At 45.9% G+C, this 26267-nt stretch overlaps 1 protein-coding gene across 7 annotated transcripts in view; it reads left to right on the top strand.

The window, feature by feature from the left end:
• Positions 1-26267, top strand: part of BCO1 (beta-carotene oxygenase 1) — a 146549-nt gene that overhangs the window by 102946 nt on the left and 17336 nt on the right. For 4 of the 7 annotated variants that reach the window (XM_075940005.1, XM_075940006.1, XM_075940004.1 and 1 more), the window contains 4 exons: positions 15780-15908; positions 22648-22777; positions 23811-23958; positions 25022-25169. In XM_075940005.1, coding sequence (XP_075796120.1) covers positions 15830-15908; positions 22648-22777; positions 23811-23958; positions 25022-25169 — 505 coding nt within the window. In that variant the 5' untranslated portion in view covers positions 15780-15829. Of the gene's footprint in view, positions 1-2263; positions 2422-15779; positions 15909-15943; positions 17798-22647; positions 22778-23810; positions 23959-25021; positions 25170-26267 lie in introns of those variants that run through there. The other 3 variants (XM_006122671.4, XM_025184441.2, XM_075940008.1) reach the window with 3 other exon arrangements.

Genomic DNA, 26267 nt, shown 5'->3' with positions numbered 1-26267 from the left:
GGATGGCCTTTTAAGCGAGAGAGCGTCCAATCAATCTGGACGCTCTCTTTCACAAAAGCGCATTGCTTTTTCGGTGTGCTTTGTGTGTGGACACGCTCTTTTGGAAGAAGTTTTGTCGGACGATCTCTTCCGAAAAAAGTTTCTCCCGAAAGAAACCTGCAGTCTAGACATAGCCTCCCCTTTCTTCTCTGATCATTTTTTTCAGCATCTCTTTTAGCGGGTCCTCTTTCCTGCTGTTTGTGAAATTATTACATGGCTCTGTCCTAGGCCGCCTCTTTTTCTTCCTTTACTCCTTCTCTCGGGTCTTTTTTTGGCCACTCTCATTACAGCAATTGCAGTGCACATGCTGGCGATTTGCAAAACCCTATGCATCCTAGGCTATCCCACCAGTAACATGGTCAGATTCTGGGGATGATTCTCAGTTATTTCCTTCCTGGCCTTCAGCAGGTGAGGCACAAAGGAAGTTTTAAGCCGTTGTTGTGCTCTCCGTTTTCTGCGACTGTGTAGGGATCTGTTTGGCTCCTGATCTAGCTTGGACTAGACCAGAGGTAGGCCATAAACTGCCCACAGGCCAGATGAAGTTCACCAGGGTTAGTCTGTGGTGGGCGGTCGAGCTTTATTTACCTGCATATCCACAGGCACAGCTGCCTGCAGCTCCCATTGACTGCGGATCACCATTCCTGACCAATGGGAGCTGCAGCAAGTGGTGTCCCAGTCCATGCCACTTCCCAAAGCTCCCATTGGCTGGGAAGGGTGATCCCATTGGCTGCAGAGGCTATACCTATGTGCAGGTAAATAAAATGCCTGCAGCCTGTCAGGGGCTAAGCCAGGTGAATAGCCTCCCACTTATTTCCCACCCCTGGACTGGACTCCAGCCTGCTTTATTTTCTGCAGTAATGTGCAATACACTCTGGCCATGGCCTCTTTGTCAGGGGCAGGAACCAGGACCAATGGAGAGCCTTGTGTTGCAAGAGAGGCTCCCTGCAAAGGGAAAAGGGGTGTAGGCTAAGAATGACACCCCTTATCTTTCCTCACAAATGTTCTCCATTCTCTCTGGCTGCCAACAAACCCATTGCTAAGCCCTTGTAGTAGAAGTTCACCTTTGATTCCAAGTCGTCATTGTAAATATCTTGGTGCTTCTTTACTAATACTCAGACTCTAGCAAAGCATCTTTATTTCCATATTTAACAGTATTATGTCATATTATCCTTTAGTTTTGGTGGAGCCCACCATGTGTGTAGGTCTTCTCCAAAAGGAGAAAAAGGCACAGTGGCTGTCTGGAAGAACTGTCCAGTATGAAGCCAGACCTGTGGGCGGACTGCTAGAAGGCCAAACGGAGCAATATCTGCAACCCAGCAAGAGCTGTCATAGGGAATGAAAGCTGCATTTACATAAAATAAGCATGTAAATATTTACATTGCTTAAATAGCTATTGGGAAGCAATGTAAACACATTCTAGGCACAAATAAATCATCCAAGGGAATGTCACATGAAGTTGTGTAATATTCAGCTGCACAAGGAGTCTTGTTATCATTCATGTTAAATATAGTCTCTTAGATTCCTGTGCCATTACTGCAAAATGAACAGCACTGGAATCAGCTAAGAACCTAATCCTGAAACAAAAGTAGTGAAGTTAAAAAAATGTGTAACCCCTCTTCCCCCCCCCCCCCACTCACATCGTGTAACGGTGAGTATGTTACAACCCTTGTTTGTGAAGACCTCGCCTTTTGTCTGTCAGGGGGTGCCCCGTTAGCTTCCTTTTCAACAGGCCGATCAAACACTATAGCACAGAGCTCTGCACTCATTATTTTCTGCTAAATCTTAGAATGGCACAAGCTTTATTCCAAGGAGAAGAATGTGATCAACCCTAGAGACTCTTTTTATTAAAAAAGCCTAAAGTCAGGGTCAAAGTAGCAGATAGAGATTTCTTTTGCTCTTTTCTTCCCCATTTTTATATAGGCAAGGATTCTTATCTAATCCATATCCAAAGTTTCTCTGAATACTTGAGGGATCAGAAAATACCCTCCCCAGGAACTGATATCTTCGTCAATCACAAGCAAAAAGGAAAGTGAATTTAGTTCTCTATCAAGGAACAGAGATAAAGAGTTAAGTGCAGAGAGGGAGGGAGAGAATTATAGTATTATATGTGCTAAGGATTAAAGAACAGCTATTGTAAATTGTCAGACTATCAGCCACCAGCAGCTGGCTAGAGGCGCACTTTGGTCCTATAAATAGCAGGAAAGAGCTGTTCCCAGCCCAGTCAGAGAGGGGACCACAAGAGCAACAACACCAGCTGTGCAAGAGATAAACAGGTTGTTTAAGTAAAGCAGACATGGATGTAATCTTTGGTAGAAACAAAGAGGAGCACCCAGAGCCCATAAAAGCAGACCTGAAAGGTAAAGAAAATCTGTTCCAAACCCGGTGGGTATATTTGTGTTTTCTAAAGGATTAATAATTATTAATCTAGCACGTCTTTCCTCAAAGGGGAAATGCTGGGTCTTAAAGGTAATGGCAGTTTAGAAGACTGAGATCAGATCTTATTTCTACCCCCTTACTGTGGGTCTTTTCTCACTCTGAGTGTATGTGTCCTGAAAGTAAGTTTGAAAAGGAGTCCTTAAAACTGGTGGTTTCCGGGGAAGTTAGGTGGATTCAAATCTGGTGCCACCCCCATCTCCCCCTTCTTTGTCCTTTCAATGTCTTCCTTTTTTCTGTAGCCAGTCACAAGCTTCTAGTCACTTTTTTCATGTTGCACTTAAGAGGAGGAGCTGACATCGTCATTTTCACTTCCTGGAGACGGAGAGACTGTAACTCTTCACAAAGCTGTTTCTAAACGAAAACAGAAAGGCAGACATCATTAATGTCAAGTGGCTTTATTACAAAGCGGGCAGATTAAGCCCGAGAAAAAGGAACAGTTTTCCGGGGTCAGGGTAATTTAAAGTCCTGTGATTTAAGTTTGTGATTTAATGAAAATAAGTTTTTCTATTTTTTATTGCACTTTTGGTGAAGTTATTTAAGTAGATGCTGTGCACAGAGTTAGTATTTTGGTCTTAATTTGATTGCCACACTTTGTCTCATTCTAAGGAGGTTTGTGATGAAGAGAGGAGAAGAATGATTTATAAACGGTGGTCGCTGGAATAGTGACAGCCAACAGTGGCACCTTCTTAATCAACAGATCTACCCTTTGTGTGAATTCAGAGACAGGTCTGCTGACTTTAGTGACAAAAACAAGATTTTATTGCTTTTTACTCCTGCAATCACAGCTAACAGATAAGGAGCAAGCTGGAGTCTTTGTATTCTGGCTGGCAGGTCTTCAGCCATTCTGGCTGAGAATTTCACCTGCAAAATCTTTATTGGCAGTAATGCAGTACCTCAGATGACCCAGCTTGACTCTCAGATTCCAGGTGTTGATCCTGGTGCACAGACAATCACAGAATCCCACAATGACACTTTTAAAGTCCCTTTTCAAAATAGAAAACAGATGATAGTTCAGCTACGTATTGATTGTGGAAACAAAGAAAATCCCCAAACCTCTTTAAACATTTAGTATTTTTTATTTAGCTATGCACTCCTCCCTTGCTGTGTATTTTCCAGTAGCTTGTATTATCACCCACTCTGCATTAGAGACCTCTATTTGGCTTTCCTTCTTTCTAGGAACTTCACCGGCAACCCTCTGTGCTGCTACCCTGTCTAGTAACATGCTCATTTAACATGACTGCATCACTATAAAATCGGATCACTGTCCAAACTCTTAAGGATTCATCTTCACATCCTTCAGGGACATTAGGAAAAGATCACTATCTCTGCTCTGCAGATGTGTGTGTGTGTGTGTGGGGGGGGGGGGGGAATCTCACTAGAGCTCAGATCCTTAAAGATACTTAGGGCATTGCTTTGCTTAGCATTGCAAGTCTGACCTTGAGATGGCCTCCTGCCCTGAGGAATCTTCAGCCCTGAGTTAGGCTCCGGGCCTCCCGACATAATAATGAGGAGAGTTACATGTACAGAAGGAACTTTCAGAAGCTGGATGGCAGAACAAGAAGCTGCTAAACTAGCCTGGAGCGATATGCTGAGGTGAGGGGCAGAGAGAAGAGGGGTTTAGGTGCATAGGTGGCTGGCCTGATGCACTTGGCTGTCAGGCTAGAGAGAGGTGCACCTCTGTGCATGGGAGCCTCAGCCACGAATCCTCTCCTGGAGCTAGGTGTTAGGTCACCAGCTTATGTAACCCAGTGAAACAGCGGCTCAGCTGGCTGTCTCATCTGTGTTTCTCTGTGCCCCGGGCTGTCTTTTCTGGAGATGCTTTGCTGCCCCTCCAGGTATCAAATCAGTGACTGCCTTCTGGACCTTCTGTTTCCTACCAACAGATGTGAGGAGTGTTCAGACCTCGCCACTTGATTGGCCTCTGTTAATGGGACAGGCATACCTCCCACCCTACCTAGTCTGAGAATCCTGCTTCGGGGCTTTGGCTTGAGCTAGGGCTGCAAGCCACTTGTTACCTGTGGAGTGATTTCAGTGCACAGGCAGCTTTGCATTTCCACCAGTCAGCATTTGCAAACACCGAGGCTACGTCTAGACTGCAAGCCTCTTTCGAAAAAGAGTGTCTAGACTACAACCAGTACTTTCGAAAAAGCAAGTCGCTTTTTTGAAAGAGAGCACCCAGGCAGTCTGGAGGCTCTCTTTCGAAAAAGCACAGATTGCATTACATAGCGCCTTTTTTCGAAAAAGCTCTCTCAAAAAAAGGTGTTATTTCTCGTAAAATGAGGTTTTCCGCGGTCGAAAAAACTGTGTTCTTTCAATTTACTTTTGAAAGAATGCAGCAGCAGTCTAGATGCAGGGGAAGTTTTTTTTGAAAAAAGGCCACTTTTTTTTTAAAAAAAACCCTGTAGTCTAGCCACACCCCTATAGACTTAGGCAGCAGTTCAGTAGCAGTTCTGACAATGTAAACTGTGCCAAAAGCAGGGACTTAGGTGCCACATGTAGATGCAGGATACATCTATACTGCTTCCCTCTCCCTCCCCACCTGCAGCAAGTTGCTGACTTGGACTTGTGCTAGGGGATAAAAAGAGCAGTGTAGCTGTTCCTGTTCGGAGAAGGAGGTGGTTCTCAGAGCCTGAGCTCCAGCCTGAGTGGAAATGGCTACACTGCTATGGTGCTCCATGTAGGAGGGGACCATAAAGGGCCACAGTTACCTAGACTGTCATTGGAGATTGCAGAACCTGCAATGTTCTGTTATGCAAATTAGAACATTAGATATATTTTTATTGTCAGATCTTTACACTGGACTATTTCAACTAAATATACTGCAGAGCAAAAATGTTGTTTGGTATCTAATTTGAATAGGCTGGATCTCTTAACATTTATAAATTCTTGAGTATTTCTACTCCCTCTGAACACTTCTTCACTCTCTTGCTTTATCATCTTCCCTTCCCCCATTTATCTTCCACAGTGCTCTTCATCTTTTTGATAATTCTAGGTATCTAGAGCCACATCTTTCTCACATCACTCCAAAAAGTAGGCCTGTTGACTCCACTGGGACTACTTGTGTGAATAACGCCAGTGGGATTTGCCCCTTTGTCACCAAAAGAATGAAAATAATATGTCAAATGTCAGTGTTGGAAATAGTCTTTTTCACCATGTGCAAAGTAACACCTGTACTGCATACAATACTGTGGACAATTGCAGTAACAAGGACTTCTGGCAGAGCCTCACTTCAGGAAGAATGAAAGGAATTCCACCATGTGGTGTTAGAGACCTCACTGATTTCTCCAATACATTTTCTGTGTCTGCCTAGTCCCTTGCCCCAGGCACTGGGAAACTCTGCACTATGGCATCTTATGTATTCTCCACAGGGGGGGCAGCAGGAAAGGTGTTAAGTTGTTTCTCTGCTCTCCAGGTATGGACACTCTTTTGCGGGAAGGGAAGAGGGAGTGAACTCTTGTGGCTTTTCTCCTCCAGTTCTATTATACAGCGAACAAAAAAACCTAGCTTTTGCACACTGAACCCCTTCCCCTCCAAATATATTAAACATTGTTTAATTTCACGCTTCTAATGTCAGTACTAAACAGCCACTTTCTTCACAGGCTAACTCTTAGGGTATGTCTACACTACAAAGTTCGAACTAACGGACGTTAGTTCGAACTAACTTTCATAGGCGCTACACTAGCACTCCGTTAGTTCGAATTTAATTTGAACTAGCGGAGCGCTTAGTTCGAACTAGGTAATCCTCATTCCTCAAGGATTAAGCCTAGTTCGAACTTGCTAGTTCGAATTAAGGGCTGTGTAGACCCTTAATTCGAACTAGTGGGAGGCTAGCCCTTCCCACTTGCCCTGGTGGCCACTCTGGCCAACACCAGGCAAACTCTACTGCCCCCCTCCCGGCCCCGGAGCCCTTAAAGGGCCACGGGCTGACTACATAGTTTGTGCCAGTTGCAAGGCTGCCAGCACCCGTGCCAGCACACCCTGCACCTGACACCCATGAGCCAGCCACCCGATGATACCCAACCCTCCCCCTCTTCCCGGGACCAGCCTGGCGGCTCCCAGGACCCTGCCCAGGGCCGCAAGAGGCGGGCGCCCGCGTGGTCTAGTGCGGAGATGGTGGACCTCATCGAGGTTTGGGGGGAAGCCTCCAATGTCCACGATCTCTGCACTAGCCACAGGAAGGCGACAGTCTACGGCCGCATGGCTGCCAGCCTGGCCTCCAGGGGCCACCAGCGCAGCCGGGAGCAGGTGCGCTGGAAAATAAAGGACCTGCGGCAGTCCTACTCCCGGGCCTGCCTGCCAGGGGCTGACCCGGAGGCATGCCCCCAGTTTTTGGCTCTGGACCGCCTCCTGGGGGCTCATGCCATCCCTGCCCCTGGGACGTGATAGACCCTGGGGCAGAGGGACCGCTCCCAGAGACGGAGGAAGAGGAGGAGGAAGAGGAGGAGGAGGAGGGCTCCAAGAGCCAGGAGCCTGCCGGCAGCCTGCCCAAGACCCGGGACCCCCGAGGTACCCCACAGAGCCGCTCGCCTGTGTCATCGAGGCCGGGGAGGCGTCCACATGTGAGTACCATCGTGCTCCCCTTATGTGTACGGGGGGCTGGGGCGAGAGGGAGCCCAGGGACCGTGCGCCTGGGCCTTGCCCACCACGGAGCAGCAGCTGGGGATCCTGCAGGGGCCCTGGCCTTGCAGAGGGGAGCTGGGTTTCACGCACCTGGGCCCCTGGGGTAATTGACCGCTGTTCTTGTTTCACCACAGCCGCAGGACCTGGGCCTGCAGGGCGCACCACCCCGCCTGCAGCAGCCGCCCACGCCCGGGCCAGCAGGAGAGCCAGGAACCAGGAGGAGTACCAGCGGCGGCACCTTCAGTTCATGGAGCAACAGCTCCGCATCCGGGACCACTGGGTCCAGGAGGACCTTCGGCTGCACCGGAGGAGCTTGGAGGCACTGGAGGAGCAGGGCCGTGCCCTCAGAGGCCACTTCCAGAGCCTGCTCGACCGCTTCCCAATTCCTCCTGCTCCGGCTCCTGCTCCTGCTCCCGCTCCTCCTGCTCTTGCTCCTGCTTCCTCCACACCCCCCGTCCTTCCTGCCCCACCCTCCACAACCATTCCCCACCGACGCCCCCGGACCCGCAGTGTGGCGAGACAGGAGAGGCAGCCGGACCCCCACCCCTGAGCTTTCCTTTCCCTTCCTCCCTTCCCTCCCCTTCCAGCTCCCTCGTCCCAGGTTTCCCTCTCCCCTCTCCCACCCTCATTCCTCCCTCCCCCCACCCCAGTTATGTGAAATAAACAGACGTTTTTGTTTGAAAAACAGGTGTCTTTATTTTACATTAGGTAGGGAGGGGAAAGGGGAAGGGGGGTAGGGTGGAAGAAGGCCCCAGTGGGGCATGCAAGGGAGAGGTCAGTCCTCCTCCTCCACCAGGAAGCTCTCCCGCAGGGCTTCCTGGATCCGGACGGCCCCCCGCTGGGCTTCCCAGACGGCGGCGGTGCGGGGCTGCCCGTAGTGGCCAGCCATGCGGTCAGCCTCAGCCATCCAGGAAAGCCTCCCCCTTTCTCTCACACAAATTGTGGAGCACACAATATGCTGCCACCACGGGAGGGATGTTGTGCTCGGCCAGGTCCAGACGGGTGAGGAGGCATCGAAAGCGGGCTTTCAGTCGCCCGAAGGCCCCCTCCACCACGATGCGAGCCCTGGTCAGCCTGGCATTGAAGGCCTGGCGGGAGGGATTGAGGTGCCCCGTGTAGGGCTTCATCAGCCACGGCTGCAGTGGGTAGGCGGCATCCCCCACCAGGCACACGGGCATGTCCACATCCCCGACCCTGATGTGGCGGTTGGGGAAGAAGGTCCTGGCCTGCAGCCGCTGGCACACGGAGGAGTTGCGGTACACCCAGGCACCGTGTGCTTTGCCGGACCAGCCCACATTAATGTCCATGAACTGTCCCCGGTGGTCACACACGGCCTGCAGGAGGATGGAGAAGTACCCCTTGCGGTTCACGTAACGGGACGCCTGGAGTTCCAGGGAACGGATGGGGATGTGCGTCCCGTCGATGGCCCCCCCCCCGCAGTTGGGGAAGCCGAGGGCGCCGAATCCCCGTATGACGGCGTCCGGGTCGGCGAGGCGGACCACCCTGCGGAGCAGCACCCGGTTGATGGCCTTGACCACCTGCAGAGAGACACAGCACAGCGCCAATCAGTGGGGCGCCCGGGTGGCTGGGAGCATTCGTGCCCTGGCAGTGCCCCGCGCCCCACTCCCAGAAGCAACCCCACTGGCGGCGTGTAGTACGGCCGGGAAAGACCGACCCCTCTGGTGCGGGGCGCTTTTGCCTCCTCCCGCCCCCCCCTTTGTCCCTGGGGCGGCCCATCCCCTCCTTGCAGCCCCCCTCCCCCTCTGGCGCAGTGGCCGACGAGTGCCGTACCTGCATGAGCACCACCCCGACGGTGGATCTCCCCACGCCGAACTGGTTCCCGACGGATCGGTAGCTGTCCGGCGTCGAGAGCTTCCAGAGGGCGATGGCCACCCGCTTCTGGAGGGGGATGACGGGCCTCATGCGAGTGTCCCTTCTGCGCAGAGCAGGGACGAACCACTCGCAGAGCTCCAGGAAGGTGTCCCTCCTCATCCTGAAGTTCTGGGTCCACTGTCGGTCTTCCCAGCACTCCAGGACGATGCGGTCCCACCAGTCGCTGCTGGTGTCCAGACGCCAGACACGGCGGGGCACGCCGGTGCCGGGGCGCCGACGCGGCTCCTCCACAGCTCCCAGGGCGGCCAGGTGGAGAGGCAGGGGGCTGACGTGTACCAGGTGGTGCCAGGCAGCCTCGAGCCATTGGTGGCAGGCTTGCAGCAGCAAGTCCAGAAAGTGCACCAGAAGGTGCAGGGAGAGCTCTGGCTCCATGTTGCCAGCTGCGGCGGCGGCCCCAAAGGGAAGCACCGACACAGACGGGCGCAGAGACCAACGCTTTGCTGTCCCTCGGCGAGGTTGGCAAGCAAGCGGAAAAGCTGAGAACCAGCTGTCCAGGGGGGTCCCTTTAAGCTCGAGCCTCAGATAGCCTCAGAGAGCAGCCACACAAAGCAACTACTGACCTGATGCCCTGCCAGAACCGGTTTCAGCTGCCCTTAAGTGCGCCCCAGTGTCCAATCAGTGTGGACGCGCTAGTTCGAATTAGCAAAACGCTAATTTGAACTAGTTTTTAGTTCTAGATGCGTTAGTTCGAATTAGCTTAGTTCGAATTAATTAATTCGAACTAAGTTAGTTTGAATTAACGTTGTAGTGTAGACGTACCCTTACAGACTAAAGGGCAGTACATGAAAAGACTGGGGGTATGTCTACACTACCCCGCTAGTTCGAACTAGCGGGGTAATGTAGGCATACCGCAATTGCAAATGAAGCCCGGGATTTGAATTTCCCGGACTTCATTTGCATAAGCGGGGCGCCGCCATTTTTAAATCCCCGCTCGTTCGAACCCCGTGCCACGCGGCTACACGCGGCACGAACTAGGTAGTTCGAACTAGGCTTCCTAGTTCGAACTACCATTACTCCTCGTGGAATGAGGAGTAACGATAGTTCGAACTAGGAAGCCTAGTTCGAACTACCTAGTTCGTGCCGCGTGTAGCCGCGCGGCACGGGGTTCGAACGAGCGGGGATTTAAAAATGGCGGCGCCCCGCTTATGCAAATGAAGCCCGGGAAATTCAAATCCCGGGCTTCATTTGCAATCGCGGTATGCCTACATTACCCCGCTAGTTCGAACTAGGAGGGTAGTGTAGACATACCCTAGGATAATAAACATCCATATTGCAGAGAGAGAGTTTCTTATCTGCTCTTGTGTTGCACATAAACTGCCAACATGTGATTAGTGAGTTTTTATGTTGTCAGAACCTAGTTCTTGTTAGAACAGTCAAATATGTAGCTATTATTTCATCATCAATTTACTCTCCACTCCCACAGACTTTCAAACCTAATACCACATGAAGGTGTGTATGTTTGTACTGTGACTAGCATAATGGGATTCTGGTCCAAGACTGGACTGATTTATAATATAAATAGTAGCAGTGTGTATAGAGAATTAGTTAAATAAATATTCTTGGAATATATTAAAGGCAGGCCTGATAAAATTACCTTTTATTAAGGTTGGCAGACTCCTTCCATGATATGACCCTGTTTTCAGTTGTTTAGAACTTTGCTGCACTTCGACTAAAATTTGCCAAGCTGCGTGTCTGCTGTAAGCATATTTTCAAAAATGTTGGTAACAGTGTTAGCTCTGTCCTGCCCCCTATTGGCATGTTTTGGAGTAAGGACTTGAAACATAACAGGGGCTTGGCCTTTGTGTCAGGGATGTGCCTTTGGCTATCCCTGTGAAAATCCACCTACATTTGGCCAGTTTCTACGCCTTTGACAAATCCGAGTTCACCCATGCTCCATAGAGACTCTAATTTAATCATTCAGATTCCATTCCGACTGAGCAGGGTCCACTTTGGGTTGAGCAGGCCTGTCTCTGCGGCTGCAGCTTTGGGCTGCTATGCGCTCTGCCAGGTCCAGATCCAGGCACCAGCCCTCAAAGTAGGATGCTTGAGAGCCCAGGAGAGTCAATGCCCCCTGCTGGGCTGAAGCAGCATGGCAGAGAAAGCTGTGTGAGTCAAATGGAGTGAGGCCTTCTCCACACTATGCAGGGGATCAAAGCTGCAGCGATTGATACACTAGTCATCGATTTATCATGTCTGCTGTAGATGCAATAAATCAATCTCTGGGCATGCCCCCGGTGACGCTGGTTCTCCACCAAGATGAGAAGAGTAGCCAGCGTCAACGGGAGAGCAACCCCCACCGACCTTATTGCATGCAGTGTGCCATGGTGAGTATGTTGACTTAAGTTTTGCTACTTGCATAGCAGAAATAGATCAATGGTGCTGGTAAGTGTAGACAAGGCTTCCAAGAACCAGACCTGGAAGAGGAGAATAAATTGGGACAAGGGGCATAGAGGCTGGCTGGCACTGGGAGGGATACAGGAGAGTGGGGAGTTGAGGGTAGGGCAAGGAAAGCTTGGAACTGAGGTAGACACTGGAATGGGCTGGGGGATACTCCAGGGGAGCGTGCAGTGGCAGGGGGCAAGGCAAGGGGAGAGACCCGGCCCTCAACATTTGTGGAGCCAGCCCCCGGGACCCTGTTATTGGTGGCACATGGGCACTTCTGAGCCCATACAACTCACCACACCCATGTGGAGGGGTGCTGACTGGAAATGGGTAGGTAAGGAGAATGGGGCATGGATGATGATCCATGGGTGTGGTAGAGACAGGACTGGGGACAAGGATGGGCTGGAAGGGATTGGGCAGAAGGACTTACACTCTCTCCTCCAGAGCCCAGAATGGAACCCGCGTTTCCTGAGTCTCACCGTTCTTCTCCTGTTAGCAGATATTTGTGAAATATATTGTAAAAGTGTGTGTCTTATCCCCCTCCAGTGCTGATCCACAGAGGATAACAACCTACTACTACTATCAGACTTTTGAAGTGGTAAAAGTCTGAGTGGTGCCTCTGAAGGTTCCATCCCTCATGATGATCTGTCACTCGGGTGTCACAATATATATCACATGAGGGAATAGCTGTATTGTTTGTTCGTTTACTATTGTAATTTGGACTCCTTATATTATGGCGTTCTTTAATTTGTGAATGAGGAAGATCGATATTTATCTGGAAATAGAGCCAAATGGCTCTTAAATACTCTACTAAATTACTTTTGCCCTTTGGATTATTTGGTCCTTGTTGCAACACTCAAGGGAATAACCCCCCCTCCCCCCCCCCACACACTCCTTATGGGTTTTATTGCAAATTATTAAACTTTAAAGTCTATTAACTTCTCACTATGGATAATTACCTAAACTTTTACTAAACTAAGACAGACCACATAATACAAGTGATCAAATCAAAGTCACAGTTAGAACTGAAGCACCTTAAAATGATGTGGAATGGAATCACCAATTGATTGTATCAGCAGTAATCAAATCATGAAATGAATACAGCGCATGCTCAGTTCTTTCAAATTGTAAATGCTAGAGATTTATGGAGGTTTTTCCGTCTCAGCTCTTGAAGTGCTGCATCAATAGGTGGGGAAATTTGATGTTGGCAGCAGCAATTGGACTGGTCCCAGCTCAACGTGGGAGGGAAACACATTCCCTTCCCCTTCAGAGTCTCTCAGCACTCATGGGCTAGTTTAGGATGAAGGGAATGACTGGTCCCCTTTCATGGACATCACCCCTTTCATGAATTAAAACCCTATCTCAGGCCATGTAGATCCTCCTTTTGCTCAGTTCCAGGCTAATTTTCAATACATCAAAGATCTGCAACTTTCCGTTTCCTTCTTAGGGCAAAGTGGTCCATACAGACACCACGCAGGTAACAGAAAGTGGTTTAAGGGAGGACTCACTTAGCATGCCAGTTGGGAAAGTATTAATGGCAAGTACTGTTACTTACACTTTTGTTTATCACAGAATCATAGAACTGAAAGGGACCTCAAGAGGTCAGCGAGTCCAGTCTGCTGCCCCCATGGCAGGGACCAAGCACTGTCTAGATCATCCCTGACAAGTATACACATGCCACACGTGCTTTAAAAGGGTTAGAGAAAAATCAGTAGAGCCCTTCAAATCTGTGGATATCCACTTTATATCCATGGATACATGCATCCGCAAATGTAGATGCAGATATCCGTGGCTCATTTTTGCAGATATGGATGCTGATACAAATGTTTGTAGCTAGAACCCTGCAAATTTGCAGATATCCGCTTTATATCCACAAGTATATCCATGGATAGGAATGCAGGTATCCATAGCTCAATTTGCGGGTACAGAGGTGGATGTGGATATAAATTTTATATCCATGCAAGGGTCTAAAAATCAGTAATGCAGGGGAGGGGGAGTGTCTCAGTGCAATAACAAAATAGGGTATGGGGAAAAGAGAGAAGAAATTGACTTAAAATAAAAAGATTCGCTCCTTGGCTTGCATGGCCTTCAGGGCATCACAGCTGCAGTTGCAGGGAACTGATGATATTATCTCTGATTGGCACCTCGTGGGCTTCTTCTGGGTATGTGGCTATCAGGCTAGCATAGGCCGTGATGGTGCGACCGCCTCTTCCATAAAGCTAGCATAGGGAAAGCAAAGGTCTCCACTCCAAAAAAGCACGGCATAAACAGGAAATCGCTTCAGGGAAGTGTCCTAGTTCTCCTGTGACGATAACAGAAGTGCAGATGGCCCTGAATTTGTTAAGGCCTTGGCACGTTCATATATGTGACTTATGACCTAGTGATGACTGCCATTGCTTCTCACCCCCTTGTGTTCCCGCTCAGCCATTCCTAAAATACTCTTAGAGGTCCCTTTTCAACTGCCATGTGCCCTTTTCACAAGCAAAAATTAAGGAACCAGCTGTTCATGACTTAATTAGGTGAAGGGTCACCTTCTTTGCAGCAAGGCCAAGACAGAGCAACTTTAGAGCTTGTCAGTAACAAATCCTTCTTAAACTACAAAGAATTACTGAAGTGACGTTTTTACACACCAGGCTCCTGTACAGCTTCACTCAAGGATAGACCTGTTCTGAGGGCACAGCAGGGCTGGTTGGTGTCTCTAGTACCCCTGCTTCACTTGTTGGAAGGTGTGAAGCAACGGAGGCAGGGGATTGCAGGAAGAGAAAGGATGGGTTCCTAGCTAAGGCAACTGGCTGCTGCCCTGCATTCTATTCCGTCTCTTCTTTGGAGTTCTGGTGTGGTGCTGGACAAGTCTCTTAAACCAAACTCTTCACAAGTGGCCACTAACTGTGTGTTCTTCATTTTCTGGGTGCCTGTCATGGGCACTTCTGATCTGCACAAATATGAAGCATTCCCAGCTGCAATTGAAGTCAATAGGACTTTTAACATAAAGTGCTATATAATATAAGTATTTTGAAAAATCAGGGCATAGATATTTTAAATTTGGGCACCCAACTTTGGAGGATAGTTTTGACCTTAATCTCTGTGCCTTAGTTTCTCATCTGTAAAATGGGATAATAATACCTCATCTCAAAGAGGTGTTATTAAAATACATTAATTGGTGTTTATGAAGCAGTCAGATACTAGAGCAATATGTGTCAGAGAAAATCTATGAGGCAACGAATAATTAGATCTGACTGGAAGATTGCCAGTCAGTTTCGAGACAGCTTTCAAGATTTCACAATTTGTTTTCATTCTGCACTGGAACTAAACTAGAACCTTTCAACCATTTTCACAAACCAGAACTGTGTTCAAACAGCCATTTTTTAATAGAAAAGATCAAGAATGCTTCTCTGAGACCCAGGATGCTCCCTTCAGTCACTTCCACAGAGAGCTTCCTGTCAAAAGGAAGACAGGAAGGAAAACTTAGTAAACATCAGTACATTCCGGCAACCAGATGGAACCAGATATTTTGACAAGTATTTCATCGAAAGCGTTCTGATCAGCTGTGTATATAACTTTGTCTTCCTATCAGGGTCTGAGTAGTATGTACGTAGGCCATCTATTGAACAAAACATTGTTTCAATGAGAAGCTCTCCATTTTGTGCCCTGAGTGAGGCAGGGGTCTTGTGGAAAAAAATAGAATGTGATAAAGTTATTAAAGACTATAGCACACACATATGACAGAGAAAGTTGAATAAAGTTGTGCAAGCAAACTTGATTCTGGCATTTCCTAACTTGTGAATGATTGACCTTGCAACCTTAATAGTGCTTCTTTAGCAAAGATTTTTGTGTGTGAATAGCATGTAATAACTTTGCTGATTTCTTGTTCCTCACAAGTCAAATTATCAAATCCCTACACTTACGTATTATCAATATAATATTTCTAATCTTTTTTATACTCTCAAAATGTACATTATTGGTGTTCTAATGCACTGACATTGTGACATTTCATGATGCTATGTAATTTCATCAGTGGGATTGTTACTGGAATTCTACCAGCCTTCAGTTTACAGTGGCATCTTGGCCACTACAAGGCATTTGATTATAAATGTATTTCTGGTAAGTCCTAATTTCTGCTGGTAATAACAAATGGGCTAGATGGATAATTATAAAATGAAAGTGCATGAAGAAAATGCTCCTCCCTAATCAATCTCTTCTAATTAGTAAATTATGTTCAGATAATTCCATGTTTTAAGTTTTGCATATAATTAGGGCTGCATTGTTAGGCATACCTAAATGAAATGAGCAACTGTAAAATCCTGACTTGCATCATCTATGTACCTACTTACCTGTTGGAAATTTGCCTGTAGCACACAAGGTCATCTTTGACTTGGAGTGGAAATAAACCGTGTCCTTTTTCTTTATAGGTGAGCTACCAAGCTGGCTGCAGGGGATTCTTCTTCGCAATGGCCCAGGCATGCATACAGTGGGAGAAACCCAATATAACCATTGGTTTGATGGCTTGGCTCTGATGCACAGTTTTACATTTAAAAATGGTAGGCTGCTGTATTATACAAGTCTTGGTCTCTAAACAGAAGCATAAGGTGTTATAAATGTGGGTGGAATTGGCTTATAATACTCATATTGAATTGTTTTACATGTTTAGCTAAAGGTCCTGTCAGATGAATGGTTGATTAGGGATCCTGCAAAAAAACCAGACTGATAAGGTTTGTGTAGCTAGTGAACATCAAATGACTGGCAGCACATTCAATGCAGTCTTAAACACAGCTGCCAATGGTGGTAAGAGAGAACATCTGGTGGTCTTTACCCTCTCAGTGCAATTTTCCTTCTCTGAGGTGGAAATGCCATGCTCACTTTAGAAGGGGAATATGAGGGGTGCTTAAAGTCAGCTCTGCATATTTCTTTGATCCTGGGGCTTCTGTGTTGGACCAGTCTCTTTAAAAGCTGCTTTAATTTGCACCCTCTGCCATTGACCTCGAAAAGCCAAGCAGCTTTCTGGGCAGCTGGAACTCTCAGCCATGCCCTGTTCTTCCAGCTATACCCCTTCTCTGGCTGCTTGGAACAGGGTACATAGGAACTGCTTTAGAACAAGATGATTCCCCCCCTTCTATTGGGGTGACCCTTCTAGGGGTCAGCTACACTCACTTTAGGTCAGCTTTATGCCAGTGGCATGAGATAACCCTGCCCTAATTGCAGAGAAAAACCTAGCTCATCGTAACTAATTGAAATATTTCAAAAATTGACAAGTATGTTTCCCTTAAGGAAATTAATAGCCATTAAAGCGCCAGGTCTTTCAACCCTTCCTGAGGAGTTGAGGAATCTGAGACTCACAGGCTTGTGCTATGTGTACTATGCATAAACATTTACACCAGGGTGAAATGCTGGCTCCACTGAAGCTAATGACAAATTTCCAATCAATTTCAGTGAGATCAAGATTTCATCCTAGGGCAGGATTTCTGAATGACTAGTCTAGAAACCATGGTTTTGAGTCGATATTAAACCATTAAGAAATGCAGCTCACAATAGAAGTTGCATTTCCATTTCCAATTTCCATTCTGCAGCTATTTGGAATCATGTAGCAGCTTCTTCCAGATGGAATCAGCTAATAGTTACATAATGTACAGAGGGTTATTTCATATGGGCAAACAGCCTACTTGCATTATGGGCTGAGCACTCTTTTTAGGATCTGAAGCTAGTTATGACAGCAGCCAAGAGTGAAACTAGGCCGGTGTTCCACTTAGCTTGCAGATTAGATCTTAGGTATATTTACTGCACTTATAAATATTTAGATGACTGTCCAAATCCTACTTGCCATCTTCAGGCAAGGTGCTGGAGATGACTGAAAGCAATATATCGATCTCCTTGTAATCTCAACTTTTCTATAAAACATGGAGATAAAATATTATTGAATCTGCTTTAGAACACAGTGGGGACTGTTTTTTCTTGTGCTTATTGGCTGCGCAACATACAAGGTCTGGAGGAGAATTGGAGATTCTGCTTAATCCCTATTTGCTTTTTTATTTTCAATTGCTTTGTTGGGATGATTTATGAGAGTCCAGAAACACGTTTCCTGTTTGCCTGCTCAGTTCGGTGCCTTTTAAGAATGCAGTCAGAAGCAGAAATGGCCGGATAATGCAACAGACAGTTTATTGCCTCACCTAAAGGAGAGGGAGCTCCATTTGTTCAGCACACTAGACCATCTGTCTGAAGGGCTATAGAGGCGTTCCTTCCCACCTGGAAGAGTTCTGCCTTTTTACAGTGAAGACTGAAATTTGCCAGGAAAATCCACAGCACTCTCCTCCCATTATGTCAGGAAATATACTATTCTCCTGATCGAGGAACCATGGACAAGTGATTAAAGGCTAGAAATAAGAGTTGTGGATGCAATATGGCTCTCCCACAGACTTCTTATGCAGAGGTGAAGGTAAGTAGGTGCACCGAGGTTTGCGGCTCCAACAAGAGCTTGCTGAGCTGTGGCAAAAGCCAGCAGAGAGCTATTTAAAAAGCTGGCAGGGACCTGGGTTGCAATAGGACAGTACCAGTCAGTTACTTTCACCACTCTTCTTATGTGATGATTGGCAAGTCACTTCACTTCTCTGCAAGAGTGTCTCATGTATAATAATTCTCTACTTCACAAGAGTGCTTCAAGGCATCATTAACTGTTGGAGAGATGTTCAGATACGTTAGTGATGAGCAGGGGTCTCAAACGCAATTTACCGTAGGGCCGGAGCGAGTCCTCAAATCCTCCTAGTGGGCCAGTGGGCACCCCCTCTGGTAGGGCTCCTGAAGAGTGCACTGTGCTTCTCCCCCACCCCTACACGTCTCCCAGCCCTGCCTGCTGGCCTGCACGCTTCTCCATCCCACACGCCTCCCGGTTCCACCTGCCACCCATCAGGGCCCTTGCTGCTGCCACCAGAACTAGAGTGGATTCTAGCTGCTAGCTCCATGCTGCCAGCCCATCCCTGTGGCCCAGGGGGAGGGGTGTGCAGAGACTTCTCGTGCATAGGTGTAAGCTGTGAAACTATTCACTCATTTTGTGAAACTGACTAAGTACAATTGGAGCTCTTTTTTTTTTTCTGGAAAGCTCCAGCCACGTCCTTGTGAAAGTGAAAGTGAAGCCCACCAGCCCTGCCCCACTGGCTTCAGAAACATGTCAGCTCAGGTGGCTCCCTGGCCAGCTCAGCTCGCATCGTGGTCAAGGCGACCAGCGCAGCTTCCTGGACTGAGCGGCGCCCTTTGTGGCTGGGACTACATGGGCACTGGGGGCCTGCATGCTGCTAGCAGCTGTGCACCCAGATGAGTCCCCCATATGCCTCTTGCTTTCCACCACCCTCCTCCCCAGGCCAGCAGCCATACAGGCCTGATTAAATAACTTCTTCAAAATATTTCACAGGCCTGATTGAGGGAGTGCTCAGACCATAGATGGCCCCCAGGCCAGGAGCTTGAGACACCTGGGATGAGTATCATACAAATGCCTATAAATAGCTGCCTGCAAGCATTTCTAGTTCTAGAGAGGAGGTTTATAGGAACGTAACAAAGGCTTATACTGGACTAAGGGTGGGTTAGATGACCTAATAGGGATCTTCTCACTCTTTAATCTGATAAATTAAAGATTCTTCCAGCGGGCTGCTTTAGTGACAGTATCATTGTGTATTTAACTACACTGCCTCTAAAAGTTCAAATGATCCAATTTAATAAATTTTTAAAAAGGAAACAATTATATTCTTTTTCATAATTTTAGAACTCCCTCAATGTTTGTTCTGTCAGTTCCTTAGAAACCTAAAATTCACAATTTATTATTTTCAGTAAGTAATTTTCCTATTACTCAAAAAGTAATATCAAAATGTTTTTAAGTACATCAGAAGCAGGAAGTCTGCTAAACAACCAGTGGGGCCATTGGATGATCAAGATGCTAACGGTGCACTCAAAGGGTACGTCTAGACTGCAGGCTTTTGTCGACAGAAGTTTTGTCGACAGATACTGTCAACAAAGCTTCTGTTGACAAAGAGCGTCTAGACTACATTCAATTCTGTCGACAAAGCAAGCCGCTTTGTCGACATGACAGTGTAGACGCAAAGGACAGTGTAGATGCAATAACACCTTCTGTCAACAGAACTCTGTCGACAAAAGGCGTTATTCCTCGTAGAATGAGGTTTACCGCCCTCAACAAAACTGCTGAGTTCTGTCAACGTTATGTCGACAGAACTCAGCAGTAGTGTAGACACAGGTATAGTTTTGTTGACAAAAGTCCACTTTTGTCAACAAAACCCTGTAGTCTAGACACACCCAAAGATGATATAGTCATTGCAGAGAAGCTAAATGAATTTTTTGCTTTAGTCTTCATGGCTGAGTATATTAGGGAGATTCCCAAACTTCAGCCATTCTTTTTAGGTGACAAATCTGAGGAATTGTCCCAAATTGAGGTGTCATTAGAGGCAGTTTTAGAACAAGTTGATAAACTTAACAGTAACAAGTCACCAGGACCAGATGGCATTCACCCAAGAGTTCTGAAAGAACTCAAATGTGAAATTGCAGAATGTTTAACTGTGGTTTGTAACCTATCCTTTAAATCAGCTTCTGTACCTAAAGACTGGAAGGGTATGTCTACACTACCCTCCTAGTTCGAACTAGGAGGGTAATGTATGCATACCGCACTTGCTAATGAAGCCCGGGATTTGAATTTCCCGGGCTTCATTAGCATAAGCGGGGAGCCGCCATTTTTAAATCCCCGCTGCTTCGAACCCCGTGTAGCGCGGCTACACGGGGCTCGAACTAGGTAGTTCGGACTAGGGTGCCTATTCCGAACTACCGGTACACCTCGTTTCACGAGGAGTACCGGTAGTTCGGAATAGGACCCTAGTCCGAACTACCTAGTTCGAGCCCCGTGTAGCTGCGCTACACGGGGTTCGAAGCAGCGGGGATTTAAAAATGGCGGCTCCCCGCTTATGCTAATGAAGCCCGGGAAATTCAAATCCCGGGCTTCATTAGCAAGTGCGGTATGCATACATTACCCCGCTAGTTCGAACTAGCGGGGTAGTGTAGACATACCCGAAGATAGTTAATGTAACACTAATATTTAAAAAGGGCTCTTGAAACAATTGTTGGGAATAGAATTGTCAGACGCATAGATGAACATAATTTGTTGGGGAAAAGTCAACGTTGATTTGGTAAAGGAAAATTGTGTCTTATTAATCTACTAGAGTTCTTTGAGGGGGTCACCAAGCATGTGGAAAGGGAAATACAGTGGATATAGTGTACTTAGATTTCCAAAATGCCTTTGACAAGGTCCCTCACCAAAGGCTCTTAAGTAAAGTTAGTTATCATGGAATAAGCAGGAAAGTGCTCTCCTGGACTGATAACTGGTTAAAAGACAAGAAACAACGCATAGGAATAAATGGTCAGTTTTCAGAATGGAGAGAGGTAACTACAGACAGTCCCCGGGTTACATGGATCCGACTTACATCGGATCCCTACTTACAAACGGGGTGAGGCAACCCCGCACTAGCTGCTTCCCCCCAGCAGACAAGGGAGACGCGAAGCTAGCGCCCCCCCCCCCCCCCACACACACACACAGCAGACCAGGGAGACGCGGAGCAGCTTTTCTCAGCAGACACCTCAGCTTGAGAATAAAGGACTGAGGGAAGTGAGGTGTGGGAGAATAAAACTGAGCTCTGGAGAAATGTTTGGCTAGAGTTTCCCCTACAATATGTACCGGTTCCAACTTACATACAAATTCAACTTAAGAACAAACCTACAGTCCCTATCTTGTACGTAACCCAGGGACTGCCTGTAGTGGTGTCCCCCAAGGGTCCATACTGGGACCAATCCTATTTAACCTATTTATAAATGATCTAGAGAAAGGGGTAAACAGTGAGGTAGCAAAATTTGCAGATGATACTAAACTGCTCAAGATAGTTAAGAACAAAGCAGACTGTGAAGAGCTTCAAAAGGATCTCACAAAACTAGGTGACTGGGCAACAAAATGGCAAATGAATTTTAATGTTGATAAATGCAAAATAATGCACATTGGAAAAAATAATCCCAACTATACATACATAATTATGGGCACTATTGTAGCTATAACCACTCGAGAGAGATCTTGTAGTCATTGTGGATAATTCTTTGAAAAAAATCCACTCAATGTGCAGCGGCAGTCAAAAAAGAAAACAGAATGTTACGAATCATTAAAAAAGGGATGGAGAATAAGACAGAGAATATTTTATTGCCTCTATATAAATCCATGGTACACCCACATCTTGAATACTGAGTACAGTTGTGGTCGCCTCATCTCAAAAAAGATATATTGGCATTGGAAAAGGTTCAGAAAAGGACAACAAAAATGATTAAGGGTTTGGAATGGGTCCAATATGAATAGAGATTAAAAAGACTGGGACTTTTCAGCTTAGAAAAGAGAAGACTAAGAGGTGATATCATAGATGTCTATAAAATCATGACAGGTATGGAGAAATTGAATAAGGAAAAGTTATTTACTTGTTCCCATAACATAAGAACTAGGGGTTACCAAATGAAATTAATAGGTAGCAGGTTTAAAACAAACAAAAGGAAATTTTTCTTATACAGTAAACCTGTGGAACTCCTTTTCAGAGGATGTTGTGAAGACCAGGACTCTAACAGGGTTCAAAAAGAACTAGATAAATTCATGGAGGTTAGGTTGATCAATACTTGTTAACCAGGATGGGTAGGAATTGTGTCCCTAGCCTCTGTTTGTCAGGGGCTGGAAACGGATGACAGGAGAAGGGTCACTTGATGATTCCTTGTTCTGTTCTGGGGCATCAAGCATTGGCCACTGTCGGAAGACAGGATACTGGGCTAGATGGACCTTTGGTCTGAGCCAGTATGGCCGTTCTTATGTTCTTCCTCTATCATATGCTCATGTAGACAAGGTTGCTTTCGAGCGCTGGACTTTTGGCATGATTAGTTTAAAACCTTCTTCTCAACACCCCATTGCATAAATGTTTTTTGAACCAAAGAAAGTGGATGTGTCAAAATTTGGGCAATCAGAGCCTGGAAGTAACAACAGTAGGAATAAAGTACAGCACAGTCCCATAAATTCCCCTACATTTTTCAGAGACCTAAAACACCTCTGAAAAACTAGGAGCTGAAAGCAACTCATAGTCTGCTTAACTGGAGACCCATCAAATGAGGTTCTACTTTAATGTCTTTATCTGACAGATGTTCTATATTAATCTTCTAAGGAAAATAAATATCCTCTTAGTATGCATGTAATACAAAGATTTTGTTTGCCCTTGTCAGGTGAAGTTTACTACAGAAGTAAATACCTCCGCAGTGACACCTACAATTGCAATATAGAAGCAAACAGAATTGTGGTGTCAGAGTTTGGGACTATGGCTTATCCAGATCCATGCAAAAACCTATTTGCCAAGTAAGTGTTTTTTCAACAACGTTCTCCTTTTTATTTCTCTGAACCGACTGCTTTTCTGTTCACCCACTATACGTACAGAATAAGCCCCAATGTTTGGATGTAAGTTTAAAATTGACTCCTCATTGGCAGTGCCCAGGAAACTGACTCCCAGTCTCTATATAATTTTTTTTTTTAATCTAAGGATTTATGGGAGCACTGTAAGTAAAAAATCCAGTGCACACGGACAGGATTTAACTTTGGAATTATTACTGGCAGTGCTCCCATAAATCCTTAGATTATGGGAGCACTGTAAGTAAAAAATCCAGTGCACACGGACAGGATTTAACTTTGGAATTGTTACTGGCAGTGCTCCCACAAATCCTTTGATTTCTTCAAGCAAGTAATTACATAAAACTGTCAAACAGTTTATGCCTAAAGCATTGTAATATGATAGTGAATATTATTGGAAATAAAAAAATGTATTGTCATAGAGAATATTAATCCACCATGTTCTTACCAAAGCCTATTGAAAAAGTTCAGTGTCTATGACCAGGCTTTGGGCCAGACTTTGAAAATGTGACCTCTCACTGCAGGCAGAAATATGCACACAAGTGTGTACTCAAATCAGTGGTTGTTTTGCTATTGACTCCAGTCAGAGCAGGATTGGACAGCAATTAGATGAATTAGATGAATATTTGTACATGCCAGAGCAGCAGTTGTGTGGATTCATGCTTCCAGATTGTATTAAGAGAGGTTGAAAATTTGGCCAAAAACATGTTGTGTGTGTTGCTATAAGACCAGCCAGTGGAGAGAGTACAAATTAAATAATAAATCCACTTCCAATGATTGTACTGCATACAGGTCAAAACACATCCTGCTCTCCAAAAGCAAGCACAACTTTCAGTTCTGTGAGCAATGCAAAAGGAGGATAACAACAAACAAGTAACAAACAGCCATGATCATTTCAGTCCCATTTGAGAATGAAAGCAACTATAAAAGAGCTGATCTTCTCAATGATATAGATCTATATATATAACCTTTTTTGTCCCCGCAGGGCATTCTGCTATTTGTCCCACACTATTCCTGAGTTTACAGACAACTGCCTGATCAATATTATGAAAACTGGTGAAGATTATTATGCTACAAGTGAGACTAACTTCATTAGGAAAATTAATCCTCACACTCTGGAGACATTAGAGAAGGTAAAACGTGGGATCCAACACGGACGTTTTATCTCCTAATTAATACAGAATCCTGCTGAGCTTTACAGCCTACAGTGTCATGTTAAAAGAGGCCAATGTGGAAAAATAAAATGTTTTTTCATCCACTGCTTCCTTTGTGTCAGCATGGGCCATTTCAGAGTCATGGGTAGTTGCTATAGATGCCAGCTCTTCTAGCAATTTAAAATGTGTTGTTTTAACTTACAATATTTTATTCTTCATTTCTTTCAAACCACAAAATTCCCTGGTCTTTTAGGGTAAGTACTGGCTTTTGCTGTTTTAACTTGTACATCATCCTACTAGGTTGTAGGCATAATGTCAGGTCTTGTGCTTATTGCATCTGATTATTTTGGATTATTCCCTTTGATTAACGATTCCAGTAACTATCCCTATTACACAACAATTTATATAATGTGTAATTAGTTCTCTAGGCCAGTTATATCACAACTTCCTTTGAATTTCCTTATGAAAGACATTTCTTTAATATTCTAAAACAGTTAGTTTAGATGCATTAAGACGTAGTTTGTAGTTAACCTTTTCTACTATGTATAACCTCCTAGTCTCTATCCCTTGCTGTAATACAGTTTATCAGTTTAAATAACTTGGAAATCATTTTGCTCATGAAAACTGCTGGTTTAACAGACGTGCTATGCGAAATCCATTTGGTAAGGAACGGACAAGAACAGTTACCTTTGCTTACACAAACTTTCTTCCCATGTGCCTCACCCCAGAGGTAACCCTTAGTATCCAAAGCTCCTTTTCCGTGATCCATTCAAGCCCTGAATAAGGGAATCATTCAAGCACATGCTTAAGTCCCGCTGAGTTTAATGTAAACCTCAAGACTTGAAAGTTAAGTAAGTTGTTCCCTGCATTGGGAGGATTTCCTGAAATAGGGCCTGAGACTTTGGCCTCCATGTGCAGCGGTTGCCAATAGGAAGGCCACTGATGCCAAATGTGGTGGTAGTTTTTGTGAGGAAAGCTATAATCAGCAACTAATTTCACATACTCTTTATATATCCTTAATGCCCTTCTGTCACTTTGTTAGGTTGACTACAACAAATATGTAGCAGTGAACCTGGCGACGTCTCATCCCCATTATGACAGTGCTGGTAATGTTCTCAATATGGGCACCTCCATAGTTGACAAGGGGAAGACAAAATATGTTGTTTTTAAGATTCCTTCCTCAGTGCCAGGTAAGAGATGGCTTCTGCACGTGTCTAACTTCCTCGTGTTGTTTGCTTCTCAGATAGAGGGCTGTGCCACAAATGGTCTAGGAATCAGGGGTATTAATGGATAACTGGTGGCACCGACACAGGCAGGGGTGGCTGTGCTCCCCATGCTACACAGTGGGTGGGGAGGCACTCCAGCCCAGCTGGCCTCACTGTGGTCTCTGTCCGTGGGATCCCAGTTAACTGGAATGTTCAACATTCTGTTTAACCGGTTAACTTTTTACCTGGTATTTTACATCCCAACTATAAACCAGCTGAAGCACTGTCTGTTTTTTAACATCACTACTTTGGACAAAGACATTTAACATTTCACTGTCAAGGTGATGGCGGGGGGGGGAAATTGCATGTAATTACATGTAAATCATATTGGGAAAAGATTGATGAGACTACTGAACTAGGTGCCCAGCCTGGCTGGGTATTCAGTGTTTTAAAAGATTCATTTATCACTGTATCCTGTTCATAGCTCAGCAAAGAAGAAAGTTGTTTCAAAAGGGATTGGCCCCTACTCCTAGCTTGCCATTCCCTGCATTGTGAAATATGTTAAGGGATGATGCACAGAAAAACATTCTATCCAGCATGTGGTGTTTGGTGCGTGAATTTGTAAAATGTCTCTCTTTATCAATAGAGTTTCAGGGAAAAGGAGAGGGGATGAAAACAATGATTATAAAAATGAGCACAGACAGCGTTTGGTTATAGCCAGGAATAAAACGTGAAACTAAAGGCAGGTCCTATTTCTCACCAGCTTTGCTAGCCCACACCAAAGCATAGGCTGTTCATTGGTTTCTGTGCACGTGCTTCACAGCTCATACAGTCACTCACCATTTCTTCCTCATGTTCATCCACTTTCTATGGCTGCTAATGTAGCTGTTACCCTGTTGGCCAACACACTAGGATTGAACGTAGGCCCTTCAGAGAGAAAAGAATGAACAGCTACAATCTGAGAGCCAGGGTTGTAATAGACTCCCGTAATCCATGGCACTGAGGGTGACCACAAGCACAGGCTACACTAGCGTGGCGCCATACAGTCCCTTCTGTTCTGCTATCAGTACATGCAGTATGGAA

This window comes from Pelodiscus sinensis, chromosome 12 (genome assembly GCF_049634645.1).
Source record: "Pelodiscus sinensis isolate JC-2024 chromosome 12, ASM4963464v1, whole genome shotgun sequence".
NCBI lineage: Eukaryota > Metazoa > Chordata > Testudines > Trionychidae > Pelodiscus > Pelodiscus sinensis.
Note: the sequence above shows the minus strand (reverse complement) of the source record. Positions and strands in the feature narration are given on the sequence as shown.